This window comes from Arvicanthis niloticus, chromosome 7 (assembly GCF_011762505.2).
Source record: "Arvicanthis niloticus isolate mArvNil1 chromosome 7, mArvNil1.pat.X, whole genome shotgun sequence".
Classification (NCBI taxonomy): Eukaryota; Metazoa; Chordata; class Mammalia; order Rodentia; family Muridae; genus Arvicanthis; species Arvicanthis niloticus.
The window spans coordinates 33,726,787-33,747,848 of NC_047664.1; the positions used below are offsets into that span (position 1 = coordinate 33,726,787).

Below are 21,062 nucleotides of genomic sequence, written 5' to 3' on the forward strand. Positions count from 1 at the left end.
AAAATCCTTAGACATAGGGGAAATGCAAGTTGAAATTACTCTGAGATATCATCTGACCTAAGTTAGAACGGTGTAGGTTAAAAACCAAATCATATCAAATTCTGACATGGATGAGGAAAAGGAAGAGCACAAACCAGTGGAGCACAAACGAAAGCAGCCACCATGGAAACCAGGGTGGATATTCCTCAAGATGCTAAAAACACTGATCTACCATATGATCCAGCTATGTCACTCCTGGGCACATTCTCAAAGATGCTAATACCCTACCAGAGACACTTCACTTCCCCATCCATTTCATTGCTGCTGTCTTCACAGTAACCAGGAAGTGGAAGCAGCCCAGACTCCCATCAGCTACTTCATGGATAATGAAAACGTGGCACATAGACAGAATGGGTTGCTACTCAGCTGTAAAGAAAAATAAAGTGATAAAATTCTCAGGCAGACCGATGGCGCTGGAAATAATCTTTCTGAGTGAGTTCACAGAGACCTGGAGAGACAAATGCCATATGTTCTCTCTCATATGTAGATGTTAGCTTTAAATCTTTAGAAATGTATCTTTAAATTGGAATACTTAACAATCGTACAAAAAAAAGTGGTAAATTTCAAGGGAGAGGTGATAGAACAGAGAGGAAGGAGTATAATGGCGCAGGAAGAGTTAAAAAGGAAGGGTCAAGGGAGAAGCGGAGTATAAAGGGAGCAAGGGAAAGTATAACTAACTCTGAAGCCCTTTGAAAAAGCCATAGAAAAACCTGTGACTGCAGAAGCTTCTGAAAGTATATGCACATGTAAGAATAGTTCAAATAGTTACCCTATAGAATATAAAGAGGATACCCCTCCTAGACATTATAGGCTTTCAAATAAAAAGCCCAGTGCCAGCTATAGGTTATTTCTTTTTGAGTTTTTGGATCCATGGGGTTCCATAGATACCCCCCAAACATCATAGACTAGCACTTTCGTTCTCGGTTAACCCCTAGAACTTCATGCAGAGCATTACCACTGGAGAGAGCACACACTTGAGCTATAAGACATGGAGAAACCAAGCTAGTCCTGGCCTGAAAGCTTCATCCTCCATGCACCCAGGGGAGAAAGGCAATCAACAGTCTTACCCAGCTCTGAACTCTGAAAGACAGGATAATGATTGGCCCGGCAAGATGTGCCCACTGGTACAATAGTGGCATACATGGAGTAACCAGCTATTTTCTGTTTGGACTTAAGGCCTATTTCACAAAACAAAACTCATGCCTGGTATCATTAAGTAGGCCAAGAACCTGTGACTATTAGATCTTAAGGTCTTAGGGGAGAACTTTCTGCTGTTTGCTAAATGAACATAAAATTAAACTGCCCCCCAAGTGCTTATCTTTATACACATAGATTAGTGCATTTCTAAACCTTCATCAAAAAAGCCAATCTTTGAAGCCCATGGCGATTACTGCAGCGATCCATAACTGGTCAGCATGCGGAGACTAAAGACTGCGGAATTCCCAGCCCTAAATGAGACATCCCTTTCCTTTCAAGACTCAGAAGCATCAAAAGGAGGAAGAAAGACTGTAGGACCAGAGGGAGTAGATGACTGCAGAGAAATGGTGTTTTCTGGACATGAGAAAGGGTTACACACATGAACTGAGAGGTGTTATGACTACATACACATGGCTCACACACGGTCAAGGCAACCAAAATCCTAGCACTTATGAAATCCCGCCCTTAGCTGAGGAGGCACTGCCAATTGATGGCTGCTGAGGGAGTAAGAATCAACTGTCTTCAGTAATGTGGACTGGATTACCAATGCTCCAGGAGACAGCCTTACACCCATGCGCATACCAGCTGCATTGAACTCAGTGCATTTAAAACAAAACCAAAATGATACAAAGAAAGAAGGGATAGTTGGGAGGGAGATAGGGAAGGAATTGGAGATGAAGATATGAGCTTAACAATTCATGAATTAATATGAATTGTAAATGGAGAACAATAGAGGAAAGACGCACTAATTTCTGGCTTCCACTTGCACATGTACAGGTGTGTGCAAGACACATACACATACGCCGTAAGCACGCCCCAAAAGGAAAAGAGATTACAAGAATCCATAACAAGATGTTTGCAATTTCCAACACATAAATGAATTATATATCCTACCACATGAGATCTAATACAAGGATGCAATGTTAATTCACTACTGAAATGCCAATGTAATATAGTCCACGACAACAGGATAAGGAATAAAGCAGCAATTAGTACTGATAAAGAAAACAACAAAATGCAGCCCTTATTTAATGTTTATAAAGGAGGAATAAAGAACTTCCTCATCTTGATAAAGGACAGCCCCAGAAAGCCTACAGCTCATGCCACACTTGGTGGAACTTCAAATGCTTCCGGTGGAACAGGAGATGGATGGTGACTCTCATTACTCTAACCTGATATCACACCTAGCAGTTTAGCCAATGTGATGAAGTAGGAAAAAGATACAGACTAGAAGGAGGTAGTGCTAAGGGTATGGTGATCTCTATATAAAACACAGAGGATCTATTAAAACAAAACAATTACACCTAGAACAAATAACAGACTTCAAAGAATCACAATAGACAAACCAACGTTCAAGAACCGGCTGCACTTCCGCATAGTAGCAATGAACATGTGTACACACACTAACTACTACATTGTTTACAAGTGCTCGAAAGTGAAATGCCATGGTAGAAAGCTAATTTTAACAGTTTGTATCCCGAAAATCATGGCACTGAGCAAGGAATCAAAGAAAGGCTAAATAAATGAAGAAGCAATCTTCATTCTGTCGTAGAAAGAAGACTCGGCCCTGTAAGGATGCAAATACTCTCTAGATAGCACAAATGTGGTTAAAGTCCAAGCAAAGCTTTTAGTAAGCAAAGGCAAGAGCATTCCAAAAGCATATGGATAACAAAAGGAATAGTAGCTGCTAACATTTGAAAAAGGACCAAGAGGTAGAAGGAGTTAGCCTACCCAATCCTGAGGAGTAATACTCAAGACAATGTCAGGATGAATGTTAAGGATGATGTAATAAAGTATAGAACCCAGAAGCAGATGTTTTCAATAAACCACAAAGCAACTGGACAGCCATCCCATCACCAAGAGAGAAACCTTAACCTCACCCTCACACCTTGTTTAAATACCACCCTGACATACATTGTCACAGATTTATCTATTAACTCAAAAATTGCAAATCTGTTAGAAACACAGAGACAGCCATTAGCCTTCGGGAATTAGGGCTACACTCAGTGTTCTTAGATTTGACTTAGAGCAATAGAAAGAAACTTTGATCTAGTTGACAACCTGACTGGACCATAAGACAAAAAGAAATGATAAGCTGACTCTCATCAAAATGTAAAATGTTTGCTCACTAGCAGACCAAAACAAAATCTCTTAAGACAATGAGATGACAAGCCACAGGGTGAGAGAAAATGCTTGCAAGTCGCACCTCTAGTGAAGGACCAGCAGTGAGCACGTTCAGAGCCTCCTCAGAGTCCTGTTTTTTAAACTGGAAGCTTAAAAACTTTCCAGTTCTGTGGTGTTGAACCTCTGAAAATGGTCTTGCCATATCTCAATATTTTTGCAAACACCATATGTCTGAGCACTACTTCTAGGCATTCGGGCCAGGGAAATTAATATTTATGCTCATTTGAAGATCTATACATGGTGTTCAAAATGGCTTTCTTCATAATCATCCTAAATTGGAATCTGCCAGGATGTCCTTCACAGACAGAATGTTATTAAACACACTGATAACAGCCACACTGTGGAATACCACTTAGCCATTAAAAGAGTAAACTATTGGTATGTTCAACAACCTGTATGAATCTCCGAGAATTATGCTGAGTAGGAAAATGTTCATAAACAAAGATATTACAAATGTATAGCTATTACAAGTTTTTGGTTCATGGCACTAGCTTAACCATGTGGGTGTGGTTCGGAAGGGGCAGTGAGAGGGATCCTGTGCCTTGTGGGTGGGTGTTGTCATTGTAGTGCTGTACCAGTTCAGTAAGCTGGTACCACTGGGAAACAAGGAGAAACCCACATAAGATCTCTGTCTTCTGCCTTGACTACATGTACCCTCAAGTCTTTAAAAAATAATGAAAATAAATCAAACAATAAATAATAAACCAAAGCAGGGCTGGAGTGGTGGCCTGGTGGTAAAAAGCACTCACTTCTCTTGTAGAAGAAACTAGTTCTGTCTCTAGCATCTACATAGTGACTCACAACCATCTGTAACTTCAATTCCAGGGGATCCAATGTGCTCTTCTGACTTCCACAGGCACCTGCCACACCAAAGATGCACATACACAAATGCAGGCAAAACACTCATAACAACAAAATAAGAAAAACCAGATTCTAACACGGAGGAACGAGTGCCTTTACACGTTCCCAATGGGAACAGGACATGATTGGGCCAAACACAGTCTGGCTGTCCCTCAAAATGGTATTTACCCCCTGGCCAGAAACTCCTCTCTTAGACTTCCCCCACAGTTTTCCCAAGAGACGTCAAAAGGTGTGTGTGTCCACAAAAAGGTCTGGACAATTTTCATAGCATGATTACTTACAATGTAAAGAAGGCATGGAAACAGCCCAACTATCTGTCAAACAGGAGTAGATAAACAAAACAGCCAGGCATAGTGCCACAAACCTGCAATCCAAGCCTTTAAGAGGTTGAGGCAGGAAGATCAGTAGTTCAAGGCCAGCCTCAGCTACATAGTGAGTTCAAGGCCAGCTAGAGCTATGTGAGACCCTATCTCAATCTTTTTTAATTAAATTAAATAAAAATGTGGCCCATCCTCCCATTCCTTCCCCACTAAAATGTGGTTTGTCCATACAATGGAATAGCAGTTGGTCCATGAAAAAGCATGAATTACTAGTAAGACACAGCCCACTGGATAGCCCTTGAAAACCTCATACTGGGAGAAGTCATTCACTATGGATCACATACTATATGGCTCCATTTGTATGACATATCCAGGATAGTTAAATCCATAAAGGCATAAAGTAGATATGTGTGTATCTATGTCTGGTGGAAGAACAGGTGGTTACAACAGGCATAACTGCAAATGGACAGAAAGTTGCTTTGAGCAGGAAGAAAAAAACTTCCAAAATTAAATTGTATAATAATCCTATACTAATAGTATTTAGGTTAATTTAATTCATATTTAATGTACATGTCAAATAAAGTTAGTATATAAGGCTAAGATTATATATAAGCATATATTAAATAAGATTAACATGTAGCATTAAGACATAATTCTATATAACAAAAATAATTGTGTAAATACCGAAGAAAGCATTTAATAGTTTTAAGCTTTCAGTTAATCTTGATAGTTTGCCAAATAACAACTGTAGTGGTTTGAGAAGTACACTGTGAATAGATCAGCCTATTTAAAACTCCACCCAAGGCCTGGGGTTGTAGCTCAGTTGGGCAATTGCTTGCCTTGTAGCCACAAAGAGCCTTGGATTCCATCCCCAGAATCACATGAAACTGGATGTGTAGTGCAGGCCTGTAATCCTGGCTCTAAAACGGTAGGGGCAGGAGGATCACAAGTTCAAGGTTATCCTCAAGCAAACAGCAAGTTTAAGGTTGGCCTGGTGCCCATGAGACCCTGTCTCGATAAAAATAAATTAATTAAATTAAACTAAAATCCAGCCTGTATTATTTAAAACAAAGTATCCCTTTTCTTGATAAAATTTCCTCACACACCAAGAACTCAGTTGTTCCATTTACCTTGTTAGGATAACAAATTGAGTGTGCTTTAAATAGCTACACGTTTCTGGAGGGTTCTGATTTAGTAGTGGCATCTGAGGAACAACTAGGGCCCTTGGGGACAAGCCACTACATCTCAGAAGGCAAGCTGGGCTCAAGAGTGCCTTCCTGAGTGGGTTGTGGGCAGCAGTAATGAAGACCCAGGAGATGATGTGACCTTCAAATGCCACTTGTCCTGTGTTCTCCAGCTGTGACAGAAACTCCAGGGTTGTGCTCCAGGGGGAGGCCGTAAACTCAAAGCTCCCTGGAAGCTGGAGAGAGGTGACTCTGGAGGCAAGAGCCAGATGCAGAGGAGTAAGAGGCATGAGCTCTCCACCCAAGGATGCAGCTTCTCTGACAGCACAGGCAGGCAGCACAGGGCCCGTCTTACCTTGCCATGGTCTCATGTGCTTGGGCAATTGGCCTTCTGTCCACACCACTTCAGAGAGTCCCTTGAGCTGCCTAGTCATCAGCCATGACATTGGCAAGCCGTGTGCTCCAGGCCTGCTCACATCCCACGTATGTCCTACAACTGGGATTGACTTTGCTCCTCCTGGGTCCAGTCAGAGCTTGGGCTCCACAAATGGTCATTCATGGGAGCTCCTTCATATCCATAGCATCCATCTAGTGCCTTCCCCACTGCCTCTGGACTGCCAAGTGCCTTCAGCAGCTGTGTTCCACCGGCCCCAATAGTTGAGGCCAAACCCGTGCCTTCTCTTCACATCAACTCTGAATTAGAATCCCATGTCTGCAAGTCAAGGTCTGTCTCCTACTGTCCTCACCCCGATGGTCCCAGGTTCACTGCTAAGGTCATCAGCCTACATTTAGCATCGAAAGCAGGGAGCACATAGGAGAGCAGATGAAGAACCCTCCCCATCGAAAGCAGGAAGCACATAGGAGAGCAGATGAAGAACCCTCCCCATCATCATGTCTGTCCACAGCCCATTTCTTAGTGAGGACCAGAGAAGCCGCCTCTGCCAGTCACTAGGCGGCGCAGTAAAATCCATCCTAGCGAAACCAGAAGGAAACTGGAAACATCCTAGACTCAGCTTTTCTGAAGCCATAGGAGTGCTAAGAAAGACTGGTTCTCCTAGTAGAGATGGCTCATCCCTACAATGAGCACTGAGAGCAAGCAACACCTGTCTAAGATGAGGACTCACACACAATTATCCTGAAGGGAAACCCATGCCAGGCTGGTCCATCCCAAACCAGACATAGCTATATAATGGGCTGCATATAGCCAGTACAAGACAGAGTGAGTGGAAAGCCTGCTTGGGCTCTGCTCCTAAGCTGCTGGGAAGCCCTGGTCAGAACCAGAGAGATGGACAAGAACCAGTAGGAAGAGGCCAATGTTCAACCCAGACTACTTCTCTGCCTTCTCTTTGGGAGCCTAGGCTTGCTTCTTCTGTTTGTGACTGGCCTTCTGTAGGAGAAAGATAGGTACCCTCCACCCAATACACACACTCGCCTAGGCTCACAGCCACCCTGTCCTCATTCATGGATCATGCATGCACTTAACTTGTTCTTGGTGCACAGCATGGATGGAACTGTGTCTCCCACAAGATTTATAGGTAAACTCACAACTCCTAATGGGACTGTACTCCAAGATAGGCTTTATCTACAACACTGAGAGGCTCTGCCTTCTATATAGGACAGGGAAGCGATACCTATGAAATCTTAACATTTGGGCAGCCTAAAGAAGACCTGAATAAAACACCAGTTATCATGCCCACTTGGATAGGGGAATGTCACAAGGCCCTACCCCTAGATGAAGAGTTACAAGTGATTAGAGACTGCTGAGAGAAGGAGAATTAATATTAGGGATGAGTTCCCTAATTGATTACTCAATACCAAGTGGTCAGCCCTAATAAAATATATGTATGAGCAACGCTAAATGGACTCAGAAGGCTACATTTACACATTTATACATATATGGAACAATAATGACTATAGAAACGGACACAATAAAGATGATGCATGAAAACAGAAGTTAGGAGCCAGAAAGGGGACCTTGGAGCATTGGCCATATATAATAGACATTGAAGATGATCAAATATGTCCATGTATGGGATGTCATAATGAAATCCATGATTTTGTACAATTAATAAATGCTAATTAATAATAAATAAATGTTTAAAAGTAAAAAAGTTCTAATTTTTAAAAAAGGAAATAATTAAGTTACAACAGTCACTGGGGTGGTTCCTACTCTACTCTGACTGGTGTCCTTTGAAGAGATTTGGGCATGTAAGGCACTAGAGATGCATAAACAGATAAACAGCTATATTAAGACGTAGCTAGAAGGTAGCTATCCTCCACCCTGAGGAAAGCCCCCAGAGCTTCCATCTTGGATTTCCTGGCCTCCAAAACTAAAATAATGGAGTTCCTATCCACTGGAGTCCACCATTAGGTCAAGGCATGCCTTCATCCTGGGATGGTTCAGTCCACACCCTAGTTCTAAGATTTTCCTCTGGCTCTTCTCTTATCTTGGTGAAATGGGAGCCCTTACCAGAAGCTGCACTGCCTAATCCTAACCAACCAGCAGTCTCTAAATCCGATAATCTGTGATAAGTCACTTAATGAACACAGCCAAGGTTGGCTGTCCAATTTCTGCAAGCCATGGAGCAGATACTAGGCTTGTAGCTGCAGACCTGACCACTCCCTCTAGATCACCAGCTACCCACAGGACAGGAGACCCAATTTCTCATCAGCATGGCTGGAGGCCCCAGTGGGATCCAGAGTCCCTTCCTCACCAGACACACCAGGGTTCTACAATATGGTGTCAGTGTTTCCTATGCATGGGTGCTATCATCAGGAGAACTAAGAGCACTGGCCTGTCCAAGTATAGCACAAAATCACCAATTATCATGCAGATTGAAGGGAAATGAGGCTGAGTCAGTACTCTAAGGTCCTTAGAAGCCTCCTGCAGTCCCTGGGCTATGCCATGATGCTTCCTGCCTAGAGGGAGGCTCTAACTAGCACCGAATCCTTCCTGACACTGCCAAGATTCACCACAGAAAAACCAGTGACACGGAACCCTGTGGCTTCTGCTGCCCAAATTCTGGAGCACTTAGGGACAAATAGTGAAAGGGAGGTCATCCCTGCAAACCCCCAGAATAGGTGTGGGCATATCTAGACACAAAATTATAAACACAAAGAAAATGTATTACCACTAAAGGGTGGGTGAGGAGTGGGGGGGGGATGTCTGTGCTAGGGTGAGTTGGTAAATCCTGATTGGAAATATTAGTCAAGCGATGAATTTTGATGGTTGGACATTGGTGTTTAGTCTCAGAAATGAGTCGGTGGCCAAATAAGGAAATAGATCTTGGGGCTAGTTTGGGGGATGTAATCACTTTTAACAAAGTAGAGGAAAGTGGCAAAACCTGTCTGCAGTATTTGTCATACTAGGACCTGTTCTTGCCAAGCCCTGACTTGCTAGAGCCCTTCAAACAGCATGGGTGAACTTGATCAGAGAGCTCCATGGTGCTCAGAGTCGGAAAGAGCCTCATATAACATGTCTGTCACCGTGCACACAAATAGGCAACATCCAGCTAGAGCAGGCATCCCCACCACATTCCTGCTGACTATTCAAGGCCAAGGCTGTATTCAATAGATAGATAGATAGATAGATAGATAGATAGATAGATAGATAGATAGACAGACAGACAGACAGATAGATGACAGACAGATAGATAGACAAGCAAACAAGCAAACAAACCAATAGAAGTAGACATCGCCCCTGCCCATGATCTGACCACAAGTCAGGAGAAACTGAACTTGACCCAAGCCAGAGGACTTCTGGGTCCTCTGTTCCATTTGCAACGTGCCCTGGCTACTGTGAAACAAACTACACTTAAGTGTCAGGTCACTCACTCCAACAAGGAGTGGACAACAAGCATACTGCTCCAACAAGCACACTGGCTCCTTGCCTAAAACCAATGTATTAGCAGTGATACCACAAGGTAACAAGCAGTCAATAAATGCCTTCCCAGTTCACCAAGGTACCAGAATCACAAGGGCCACAAAAGAGTCTCTAATGAAAACTAGACAAGGAAACAGGCTTCCACAAGCATCCCTGACCCACCTGTCCTGGCTGAGCCTCCTAGCTTGGCCCAGCACTATCACCAGGAAAGCCATGCTAATCCCAAAGAACACACTCCTTGCCAGTGCAAGGTCCAGCTGGGCAAACATAGGCATATAGAACTCATCTGCAAACCTGTGTGCTTGCTGCTACTTTGGGGTCCACTTGTAAGTGACTGAATTGGGAATTAGGGTATAGTTCAGTGAGAGAGCATCTACTTGGAATGTGCAGCCCTGGGGTCAAGCCCCAGCCTTGTTAGACAAGTAAAACACAATATGACAATAAATAAACCATTCAATCAGCATTTCTAATGGCAGTGGAGGGGGTTGGCTTTCTTTCTAGGGTCACCTTTGGCTACTGATGCTTTTCTAGGAATTTGCCTGTTTTATGCATTGAAGTTGTCAAGTTCTTGCAGGCATCAAATGATCCCGGCATGCCCCAGCTCTCTATTTTGGTCAGCTGCTTTGTCAGTACAGACCCCTTCCAGGTCCCATGCCCCTCGTGGGTGTCTTTCTTCTTGCTCTCTCTCTCTCTCTCTCTCTGGCTTTTCTGCTTCAAAGAATGCACTTTGACATCTCTGTTGAAAAGCAGAGTGAGCCTCGGAGCGTTTCAACTCTGTTCTCCGTGAATATGCACCTCTGAATAAGCCAAAAGTGGCACAAAGAAGGGAGTGGCCACAGGTCCCTCGAGGAATAGATTCTCTGTTCAGCAAGGGCTCTGCCCTCACGATCATACTATACTTCCATTATCATCCCCGGGTTGTTGAAAATCTCTGGGCCATGGGTCTCAGGTTAATCAAACAGAACGGTCTTCACAAGGTGATGCAACAGAGGCCATTTCGTGGATGATTCTTAACTGTAAAGGGGTTTAACTACGTGTTTTAACTGTAGGATGAACAAATGTATAGCAGACCTTCTATTCCACACAGATCCTATAGGACAAGACTTCCCTTTGTTTTGGTCCCTTTTGTTTAGTTGGTCATTTACTACACGTAAAATCCTCCCCAGAGAATAAGCCATACTGACCATTCAGATAAGCCTTACACACACACACACACACACACACACACACACACACACACACACATTCATATGTACACAATCTCGTATACACTTACTCTTGCACCACACATTCTCTCTCTCTCTCTCTCTCTCTCTCTCTCTCTCTCTCTCTCTCTCTCTCTCACACACACACACACACACACACACACACACACACACACACACCACAAAGAGGATTCAGTGAAGACAGAAATAGCTGCTAGCACATTTTTTCACGTGGTGCTGGAGCTTTCCAAAGATGCTGTTTCTCTGTTAAAGACTAGAGAGCATTGTGACTAGGGAGTTGGAATGTTGCAGAATGAGAGCCAAAACGACTCTGGCTCTTTAGAAAAACAGCAACTTACCTTTAACCTATGTATACAGCCTAACATTCCCATGATGGTTGGGTAAACTTCTCAGAAGGAACAGCAAAGTTGAGTAGCTTAGCCTGCCCCAACCCTAAAGCTAAGAGCGTTCTACAAACACCTGACCTCTTCCATGACGGAGCATACCAGTCCATATTAAATCCCATCTTAGCCTTGGTCATTTATCTTTGCTTCCAAATAAACTATTTCCGTACTTCCTGTAAAGCAGAGGGAACTACATTCTGCTGATTGGGGTGATGGAAGCCTCACACTCTAAAATAATGTGAAAAGTCAAGCTTGGTGGCATCAGCAGAAAAATGTCTCAGCGTAGCCCTGCCACAGAGAACACAGGTTCCTGTCAGCTGCATTTAACAGTCCTACTTCATGATGCTGGGGCAAAAAGCACAGTCTAAGTTGGCACTGAATACTTCAGAGGCCCCAAATGGCCAATTCTCAAGTGGCACCACCACTCAGGCCACTCGAGGTTTCCACAGGGGCAGGGGCAGGGGCAGCACACACTGCCAGCACAATAGAAAGTAATTGTGACAGGGTCAAGGTGACCAATCTGAAGACAGTGGAAAAGAAATGAGCCTGCACTACAGCCCTGAGCAACTGTACGAGGGCATGGTCACTAATGTCTCAGTGATTTCTGTCTGTTCCACAAGTCCCTGGGACAAAATGGAGTGTGTGTGTTGGGGGAGGGGGGGAAATAAGCTGATGGAAGGACAGTCACACAGAGGTTTGTGTTTTAGAACAGCAGCCCAACACTCTGCCCTTTACAGATCCAGATGGTCAAGATGGACCACAGACACACAGCACATCTGGTGGATACAGACACACAGCACATCTGGTAGCCACATGCCACATGGTCTCTTGAGTCCAACACCTGCTTTGAGAACAGAGCCCAATCTTCTCCTTGCCAGATACCATCAGTTACAGATTCTCCCCCAGGGAAGAGGGAAATTGAGATCTCTAAACCCCTGGTAGTTCACCCCACTGCATCGAGAATCTTGCCTAGGCACTGACACCTTACCCATTCCATGTCTCCTGCTTGTGCCAGAGACCTCGCTGTCTGGTCCCCACATTTGCCATGGCTCAAGATCCTCCCCAAGCAGTAGTTCATGAACAGTTCAGCCTCTTGTTCTCCTGTGAGCTGAGGACACCAGAGTTCTTAAAACATTGTACCCACAGCAGTGCCCCACTGGTGTCTCTGCCTATGCTCCACCCCTGAGGTTCCACCAGCTCAGCCCTTCTGAACAATCTTCTACCATTTCCTACAGATGATACAGAACACTCCCACCCCCACACCAGGATTCCCTATTAGAACCAAGCTGCAAGCCTGCATCCTGCTCACCATCAATGTGAGTCCCAAGGACTGGCAAAGCCTGCTAATTGAAGTCCCTGGGGTGGTTGATGCTGTGGCCCTGGAACACCTAGGGTACCAGTGCTTTAGGGTGGACTATAATCAGGTATTGCTTAAAGAAATAAAGGTGCTCTCCACTGAGGAAAACACTCCAGGCCATGTCAAGTTCACACCGCTATAACTGTAAGGAAATATTTGAAATCTGGATGACTGCTTTGAAGAAAGGGCTTCTTAAAGCACAGTGTCTAACTACCAGTGGCAGAGACCGCTGGAGCAAGGCACAAAGAACAATTCACAGGCAATTTAGGGTACAACATGTGTGATTGTGCCCAAGCAAACTGTCAAGCCACAGCACAGAAAATGAGGATATACAGATGAAGTTACAACTGTGTAGTTAAAAAAATACACATGACACTATTAATGATACTCTGCTATGCTTGCAGACAGGAGTCTAGCATGGCTCTCCTCTGAGAAATTCCACTCAGCAGCTGGCTCAGACAGATGCAAACACCCACAACCAAACAGTACAGAGAACTTTGGGAAGAATTGGGGGAGTATTAAGGGCCCCAAGGGGATAAAAACTCCACAGGAAGACCAACAGAGTCAACTAACCTGGACCCTTGGAGCTCTCAGAGACTGAAGCACCAACCAAAGAGCATACATGGACTGGTCCTAGGCCTCCCCACACATATGTAGCAGATGTGAAGCTTGGTCTCCATGTGGGTCCTGAATAACTGGAGCAGAGGCTATCCCAAAAGCTGTTGCCTGTCCATGAAATATGTTCTTCTAGTTGGGCTGCTTTGTCTAACCTCAGTGGGAGAGGATGTACCTGGTCCTGCAGAGACTTGATATGCCAGGATTGGGGAACACCAAGAGGGGAAAGGGGTGGGGGAAGGATTGTGGGAGGGTGTGACTGGGAGGGAGCAGTGAATGGGATGTAAAGTGAATATGTAAAAAAAATTAAATTTATAAAAAAAAAAAAAAGAACACACATGAAGACAAACCCTTAGAAGTGGATGGCATTAATCTGGTTAATGAGGTTGATGTCATCACCCAATGGAAACTTCCTTCTTAAGAACCCAAATTCCATGGGTACTAGGCTTCCTTCCCCTCATCTGCTTTCCTCATCCTTAGAGCTGGAATCAGCCTTGTTCTCAGGGCTACTGCAAAACCAACAGAGGTGACGCTCAAGCAACGATGGCACAGCCGCTTAACACAGCACCAGTCCTAAGAGGTGAGACAGGAAAGCAGCCAAGGCGACTACCAGTGGCTGAAGGGATAAAGAATATGAGTATTATTCAGCCATGGGAAAGGACACAATCATGCCATCTGCAAAATGAACAGAACCAGAGGGCATCAGGTCAAGTTAAATAAACCAGCACCAGACACCAGAAGACGATATATACTGTATGTTCGATATCTCTCAGGACTAGAAGCTGAGACAAGCCAACATGAATGCAGAATAGTGATGGCCACAGTGTGGGAGGCGGGTTACTGATGGAGCTTGGGTAATAGGTGCGGAAGCCCAGTGAGGTGAGAGGAGTTCTGGTGTTCCCAGCATAGTGGAGTGATAACTTCACAACCTACTGTATATTTTATTTAAAAACATAGCAGAGAGAAGTGCAAGGGCTATGAGATAAAGAAAACTTGCCAGGAAAGAAATGCTAACTGTTCCGACTTTGATCAGTGCATCCTGCATGTGCTCACTGCAATCACACTGCACCCCTTAAATTACCATACCCAATTAATACAGATTAATCAAAGTATGATTAAATACCTTCATAAAATAGTCTTCATAGCCATGAGAGAAAAAATATGAAAGGAAAAATGCTATGAAGCAAAGTGATCAGTAGAAAAGGCAGCAGAGATATAAGAGAAATGAAATCAGACCGAAGTAGATGATGTAGGAAAAGGCTGACCAGAAGATGAAAATGAAAATCAACCCGAGAGAAACCATGGGCTCATTCAGAAACACACCCAAGCACGGCCCACAGAAAAGCCTGTAGCTTCAATCCTGCAGGATGCCTATAGGGAAACGAGAAAAATTCCACTTCTCAACCTTGTGAGGTAATAAAGCCAAGCGCACGCTAGGTGCAGTGGTGCTTGAGTACATCTCCAGCATTTGAGGGGCTGAGACATGAGGCTCGAGAGCTCAAGGCCAGCTCGGGCTACATAGCTAAGTCCTGTATCCAAAATTAAATTAAATTAAATTAAATTAAATTAAATTAAATTAAATTAAATTTAAAAGCCACACATATAGTGGTATTGGGAGTACCAGTACCACTATGGTGACTCTAGAGCCCAAGGAGGAACCTCTGGAGATGTCTGAATCACATATTTATACATACAGTATACAACACACACATGTATACATGGATATGCACATATGGGCACACAAATGTCTATACATGGATATCCACACAAACATGTGTACATATACAGACATTCCTATAGTTCTGTGTGTGCCAATGTGTGTACAAATGTATCCGTATCCACATATGCATTCCCATGGGCATGAGTACACCCATGCACACAAACGCAGCCCTCCATATGCTGACCCACACGTGCCATACACTCACAGCACACATATGATCTAAAAATACGTATGCCATTTATTCTTCAATTATATCCAACCTTTGCTATAAATACTAGATTTTATTACAGTGTCAGACATGAGAAGAAATGTCTTAAAATTAACTGTGGGTGTAATAATATCTTCTCTTGATGAGGAAGATTAACAAACCAGTTGAAAAATGGATATTCTGTCTCATAGCCTAGATAACCACTACGCGAGGCACACAGAATGCCTGTGAGCCCCAAGCTGAAAGAAGCTTCTGGATTCTTCTGGTAAAGGAATCCATGATATACCAGGCTTCATTTTTAGGCTTCTTTGAGTTACCCTTTCTTAGCTCACCCAGTGGACCAAGTTTCCTCCCTACACCAGACAAGGACACACAGATGACAAGCCACAGCTGGACAATGGAACTGATCTCCCTGCTGGCCAACTTCATCTGCAGAATAGGGTGACAAGTCACACTGCCTCAGCAGACCACTGCAAAGGAGGGTTCTCAGGCCAAGGAAGCTGAATGCCTGAGCCTAGGCCAGATGCACATTCATGTTCAGCTGAGGTGTGCCAGGATCCACCCACCACATGCCACCCACAATGATCCACAGATTACAAGCAGCTCAACTCCTTCAGAGAAGCAAGCCCAGGCTGTGTGCCCATTAGATTCCTCCCTCTTTCCCAGGTACTCTCAGGAAACACTGAGTGTTACAGCCCTGCCGTTAAAACAGACTGAGGCTCAAGGAGAGACGTAGGCGCATCACAACGACAACTGCCCTTTATTAGATAATACACATATCAAAATTCAGCTGGAATAGGGGCAAAGCTGGCCGAAGGGCCACCGTGTACTGAACACACTGACCTGCTTCTCATTCTCATCCTCCAGCCGCAGCCGGTCCTCAATGCAGTTTCGAGCCTGCAGGAAGGCCTTCCTCTGGGAGCGCTCCGTCAAGATCCGCACGAAGACGCCATACATGTTCACACCAAAGAAGAGGAGGGCATTGGCACCAAGCTGTAGGGAGAGAACAGTGCAGATTGTACGGTCCATCCAGGCTAGTCAGGTGCCAGAGGGCCTGGGCCACCATGGAAGCACACAGAGGCCCTCCAATAACCCCTCGGCCAGCCAAACTCATAGCCACCCAGGGATATCTAAGCACCGCCCAGGCAGACCCACAGTGAAGCAGAGCGGTGACACATGGGGCAGAAACACACCTTTGCCCACACAACAGACAGCAATGTTCCAGCATGTCAGAGATTGAAGGGCAGCTCCATCGAGGCTGGGTTTTACCCCCTTCCAATTTCAGATAATTTCTTTATTGATCATGTTTTTACTTGATCTTAGAAGACCTCAGAGCATGACTATATTTAAAAAGCAGTAATTAAGGTAAAAATAAGATCATTAGTGTGAGCCCCAATCCAACCAGACGGCTAACATCAGGGCCCAGAGGACTGAGAGGCCCAGGAGAAGCCAGCCCTGCCCCCACCTTGATCATAGATCTCAACCTCCAGAGCTTTGAGAACCATCTCACACACACACACACACACACACACACACACACACACACACACACTTTGTGGCAGTGCTCTGTTATGACAGCCCCACAACAACACACCTCCTACCTAAGAATATGAAACGGCTGCTTCAACACTACATGGGATGTGCTAGTAAGAATAAGAGGAGATAAGTTGAACAAAAATAGAATTAGAGTCATTGATTTGGGCACAAAGTAAACTACAGCACAAGAACACCCTACTCTGTAATCAACCCCTTCCAAGGTAACAGCCAGGCTGAGGAGGGGCCTGCAGGGAGCCCAGATTCTTAGGCCTCCTCTGCGTTTGGTTAGCTAGGATCTCAGGAATACAACTTGTGCCCCTAACCCAGACCTCGGTGAGATCCCACAGGACCAGAAGACTTCACACAAATTGGCAATGGCCAAAGAACTCAGCTCAGACCCCAGACATCAACCCTTCCTACTTCTCCCTGAAGGGCCCTTTCCCGTGCCTATCCCAGTGCCTAGTAGACCACAGGACCAAAGGTGGACAGAGATTTCGTTGTGAGTCATAGAGGAGCATGGTAGCCCCCACAGCAGGGAATGCCTACCCAACCCAAGGTGACATGGGTCTGTCAGCTGCTAATGTATAGACTTTCTATCTGATTAAATCCAGCATTTTCACCTCTGCATGAGGGAGGAGGAAGATGTAGGCTTTGGATGCTACCAGTCCTCATTGATTATCCTCAAGGAGTTCAGCCATGGCTGTACCATACTTTACACACAGAGAACAAGGGCAAAAGCTACCATGAATGACAGCTGCTGGGAGACTGCAGAGATGTCCTGACCAAGAAGGGTTACAATGGATAGGAGTGGACCTGAAACAGCCTTCAGCCCTTGGCACTCCTGAATACTGACCTGGGAATAGGCAGGAGATCCAGCCTGGGACACCACAGAGGACAGATTTGGGCAGCAGAGAAGGATCTGGGTATCTTCACAATCAGGTTGTGTGAGAAAATCTCTTCCAAAGTAATTTAAAATGAGGACTAAAACTGGATACTGTCTTAAAGCATTCAGGTCTCACACGTGACCTAAACCTTGACTTGATGTGCAAGCACGGGAAGGCCTGACAGTGGGCTCTCTGTTGCAAATGCCTTACTAATGGAAATTAGAGCCTAAGTCCAAGCAATGGAGGCAGCAGTTAATTTAGAGCTGTGTTGCAGGCACCTTCCGGTGGGGTGTATCAAATAAGGTAACAGTGAGATTGTAACCAGACAAGTTCTCTAATTTGCTTTTGCAATCATCCTCTAATTACTTACACCCCTGCTTTGTCATCAAACACTAAATCCCTTCTGGTTTGGTACCTCTAACTTCATGAATTCCATCTATCTTAAATAAAGTTTTATATCTCAAAGTCATAAAGCAGTCGTGGTCATAGGTACTCTAGAAACGTATTAGAGAGAGAGCATCTCACTGTGACCTTGACCTCAGCATGTGATCCTGAGAATCTCACTGTGACCCTGATATCACGGAACTCACTAAGGATAAGAACAAATGTGTCCTCTGTGTCCTCAGTAGCTGTACTCAAGCCCAACCCCACTGTGTGTTACTTCCTCTTGGCACCTACTCATTCCCGTGGGAGATTCACTGGACCATGTGCTTAGTAAAACAGACTATTCCAATAGCATCACTGTGGCTCTTCCAACTCACAGGAAGTCAGGTAAATCACTCAGCTAGAGGAAAACACATTAAGTACATTGGGTGACTTCTCAGACCAGGAGTTGTGGGAAGAGGTACATGATACAAACAGCAAAGACGACCAATGTCACCAACTCCCAGAGGGGTGGTAGAGCTCTCTGGAAAGCAACCAAGGTGGTAAGCAACAGAATAGGACCCAGCACAAGGGCCAGGTTCGCTGTTTCTAGGGCTCACAAAACCCTGAGCAAGGCCTGTCAATGTCTATCAAACCTCCTCCTCTTCCTCCTCCTCCTCCTCCTCCTCCTCCTCCTCCTCCTCCTCCTCCTCCTCCTCCTCCTCTTCCTCCTCCTCCTCCTCCTCCTCTTACATCCCAACTGGACTTTCCTCTCTCTCCTCTCCTCCCAGTCCCTGCTCCCACCTCCCTGTTCTCTCCATCCACTTCTCATCCATTTCTCCTCAGAAAAGGGCAGGCCTCCCATGGCTATCCACCAGCCACGGTATATCAAGTTGCAGTAAGACTAGGCACCTCCTCTTCTATTGAGGCTGGATGAGGCAATGCAATAGGAGAAAAGGGTCCCCAAAGCAGGCAAGAGAGTCAGCGACAGCCCCTGCTCCCACTGTGAGGAGTCCTGCAAGAAGACAAAGTTACACAATTATCTATCAAACCTTCTAAAGCTACTGAACACTGAGTCCCAAATGCAAAATCAGCTCAAGGCTATAGCAACATCTCTAAATCTGGATACTGAGTAGACAGAATATCAGGACTCGAAGCACACACTAGTTTGGATATCATGGCTATTACAAAGATGACCCTGTAGGAGATGCTCAGGGCCACAGGATAGATGGCACAGTGTCACCCTCCCCTTTTCCTCAACACAGGACAAGAGCCAAGGCTGAGGTTTGAGGGACCAGGCAGATGGGCCTGCATAGTAACAGCATCTTTCAGGATAATGCAGTGGACTGGGCACTAATGGGACACCTGACCAATCCCTGAACAGCAGAGGAACCTGCAATAGGCCAAGGCCAGAGATAAGAGCCATGCTATCTGCTGAGCTACTGAGCCCCTGGGAAGGGCTTGCCAAGAGACTGCCTCCACCTTCTAGAGGAAGTGAAAATCAAACAGACATCACTCCTTAAAGTAAAAACTACAATTAAAGCTTCCCTTCTCGTGTCTCCCAACATCTTGTCTTCTTTTCTCCCATGACGTCCACTGAGAACATGTATGCTCAGATTAAGGGTGTGTGACTGAGAGTGGATGGAACTGGCCAAAGCCAGTTCATTCACTTGTCAGGTGCTAACCCTCATGAAATGTCCCTTCCTCCCTAACTGCATCAGAGCCCTTGTACTCAGAGGGGGTGGGGAGAATGTGAGAACAGGCTGGCTACCCATCTCCACGCAGCACAAGGGCATCTCTGGGAGACCCCTGGCTTCCCATCATCAGAAGTGAGAAGCTCCCTCTCCATTTCCACTAGCTAAAATTCTGCCCACTCCAGGAGAGAAGTATGCCCAACTACCCTTAAGACATTTGGAAGACTGCACCATCAAGGAAGTCGAAATTCTACAAGATGATGTTTTCCTGCAAGGCACCAAGGGAAAGAGATCAATGAGTCAGACAGCCCCACAGAGATGTGTGGAGAAGGGCTTATGAGGAGGAAAGTGACCCCTCAGGAAGACTACGGGAGATCTGCTCAATGACTCTCACCTGCCCAGGCCTGGCCCACCTAGCTAGCCCTGGACCCCACTCCTCTTATTGGACAGTGATATGATTGCATTCACCTGGCTGACACAAACTCACCACTTATGCTATCCATGGGGGGGGGGGGGTGGATGGGAGGGGTAGTGATTCTCAGCTCTCCCCATGAAGCTTTCTCAACTTCTGGCCCAAAGGACATTTGGATCCAACAGACACATTGCCCAGTACATAAAACTGGCAATAGGGCTGGAAACTTGCTCATAATGGTAGAGGGAAGAGGCTTAGAATCATTGTGAGATTGTCAGAGACAAAGGAGCCAAGGGCTACAGAATCTTTTCGGGGGGTGGTGCTGGTTCCCATCCCACCTCCATACTCCCTGAAGGCATCCTGGTCCACCACTGCCACTGCCCATTTGGCCTTCTAGCAGCTGGGGCCAAGCAGACTGAGGAGCCAAGGCTTCTGGCCTTAGTGTATTCTCTCTGGCCTTCTACCCAGTCACACTCTTAGCCCTTAAAATGATCCCTTTGCTCCTCTTCACTTGTAGGTTTTTCTTCCCTTCTGATCCCTTCCAAGATTCTGTCTGTGGCCTCCAAATCTGTCTCAAATCCAGTGTGGCAAGGATGGGTACCATGCTCAAGGCCTCTCAACTATTCTTGTGTTTCCAAAAGCCCCAACCTCTCCATACACACATGCACGCTGCACACCAAATACAACAATCATGCTAATCTCACGGAATGCCATGAATATTCCTCGTGAGCCCCGCCCAGCCAGGCAGAAGGTCGGTGCATGGCATAGCAGAGCCAGCTGGGTCTGTGAGAACAGGGCCAGCTCTAATAACTGCTCTACATTCTCCCTGCATCCACAACTTACTCTGTGCCACTGACCCCATTCTTCAGACAGACACAATGAGGGCAAGAAGAAGACAGGGTTTCCCAGGTGCTGCAGCACGTGCACAGTCCCCTGCAGCGGCCCCTGCCTGAGTAAGACCCCAGTGATGAGGGTAGACCCTGCATCTGAATCAGT

At 45.4% G+C, this 21,062-nt stretch overlaps 1 protein-coding gene across 1 annotated transcript in view; it reads right to left on the reverse strand.

Moving 5' to 3' along the window:
• The window catches only part of Adcy1 (adenylate cyclase 1), a 115,611-nt gene that overhangs the window by 84,388 nt on the left and 10,161 nt on the right, over positions 1-21,062 (reverse strand). Inside the window, exon 2 of the mRNA XM_034508558.2 lies at positions 16,021-16,170. Within this exon, the coding sequence (XP_034364449.1) occupies positions 16,021-16,170 (150 nt within the window). The remainder of the gene's footprint in view (positions 1-16,020; positions 16,171-21,062) is intronic.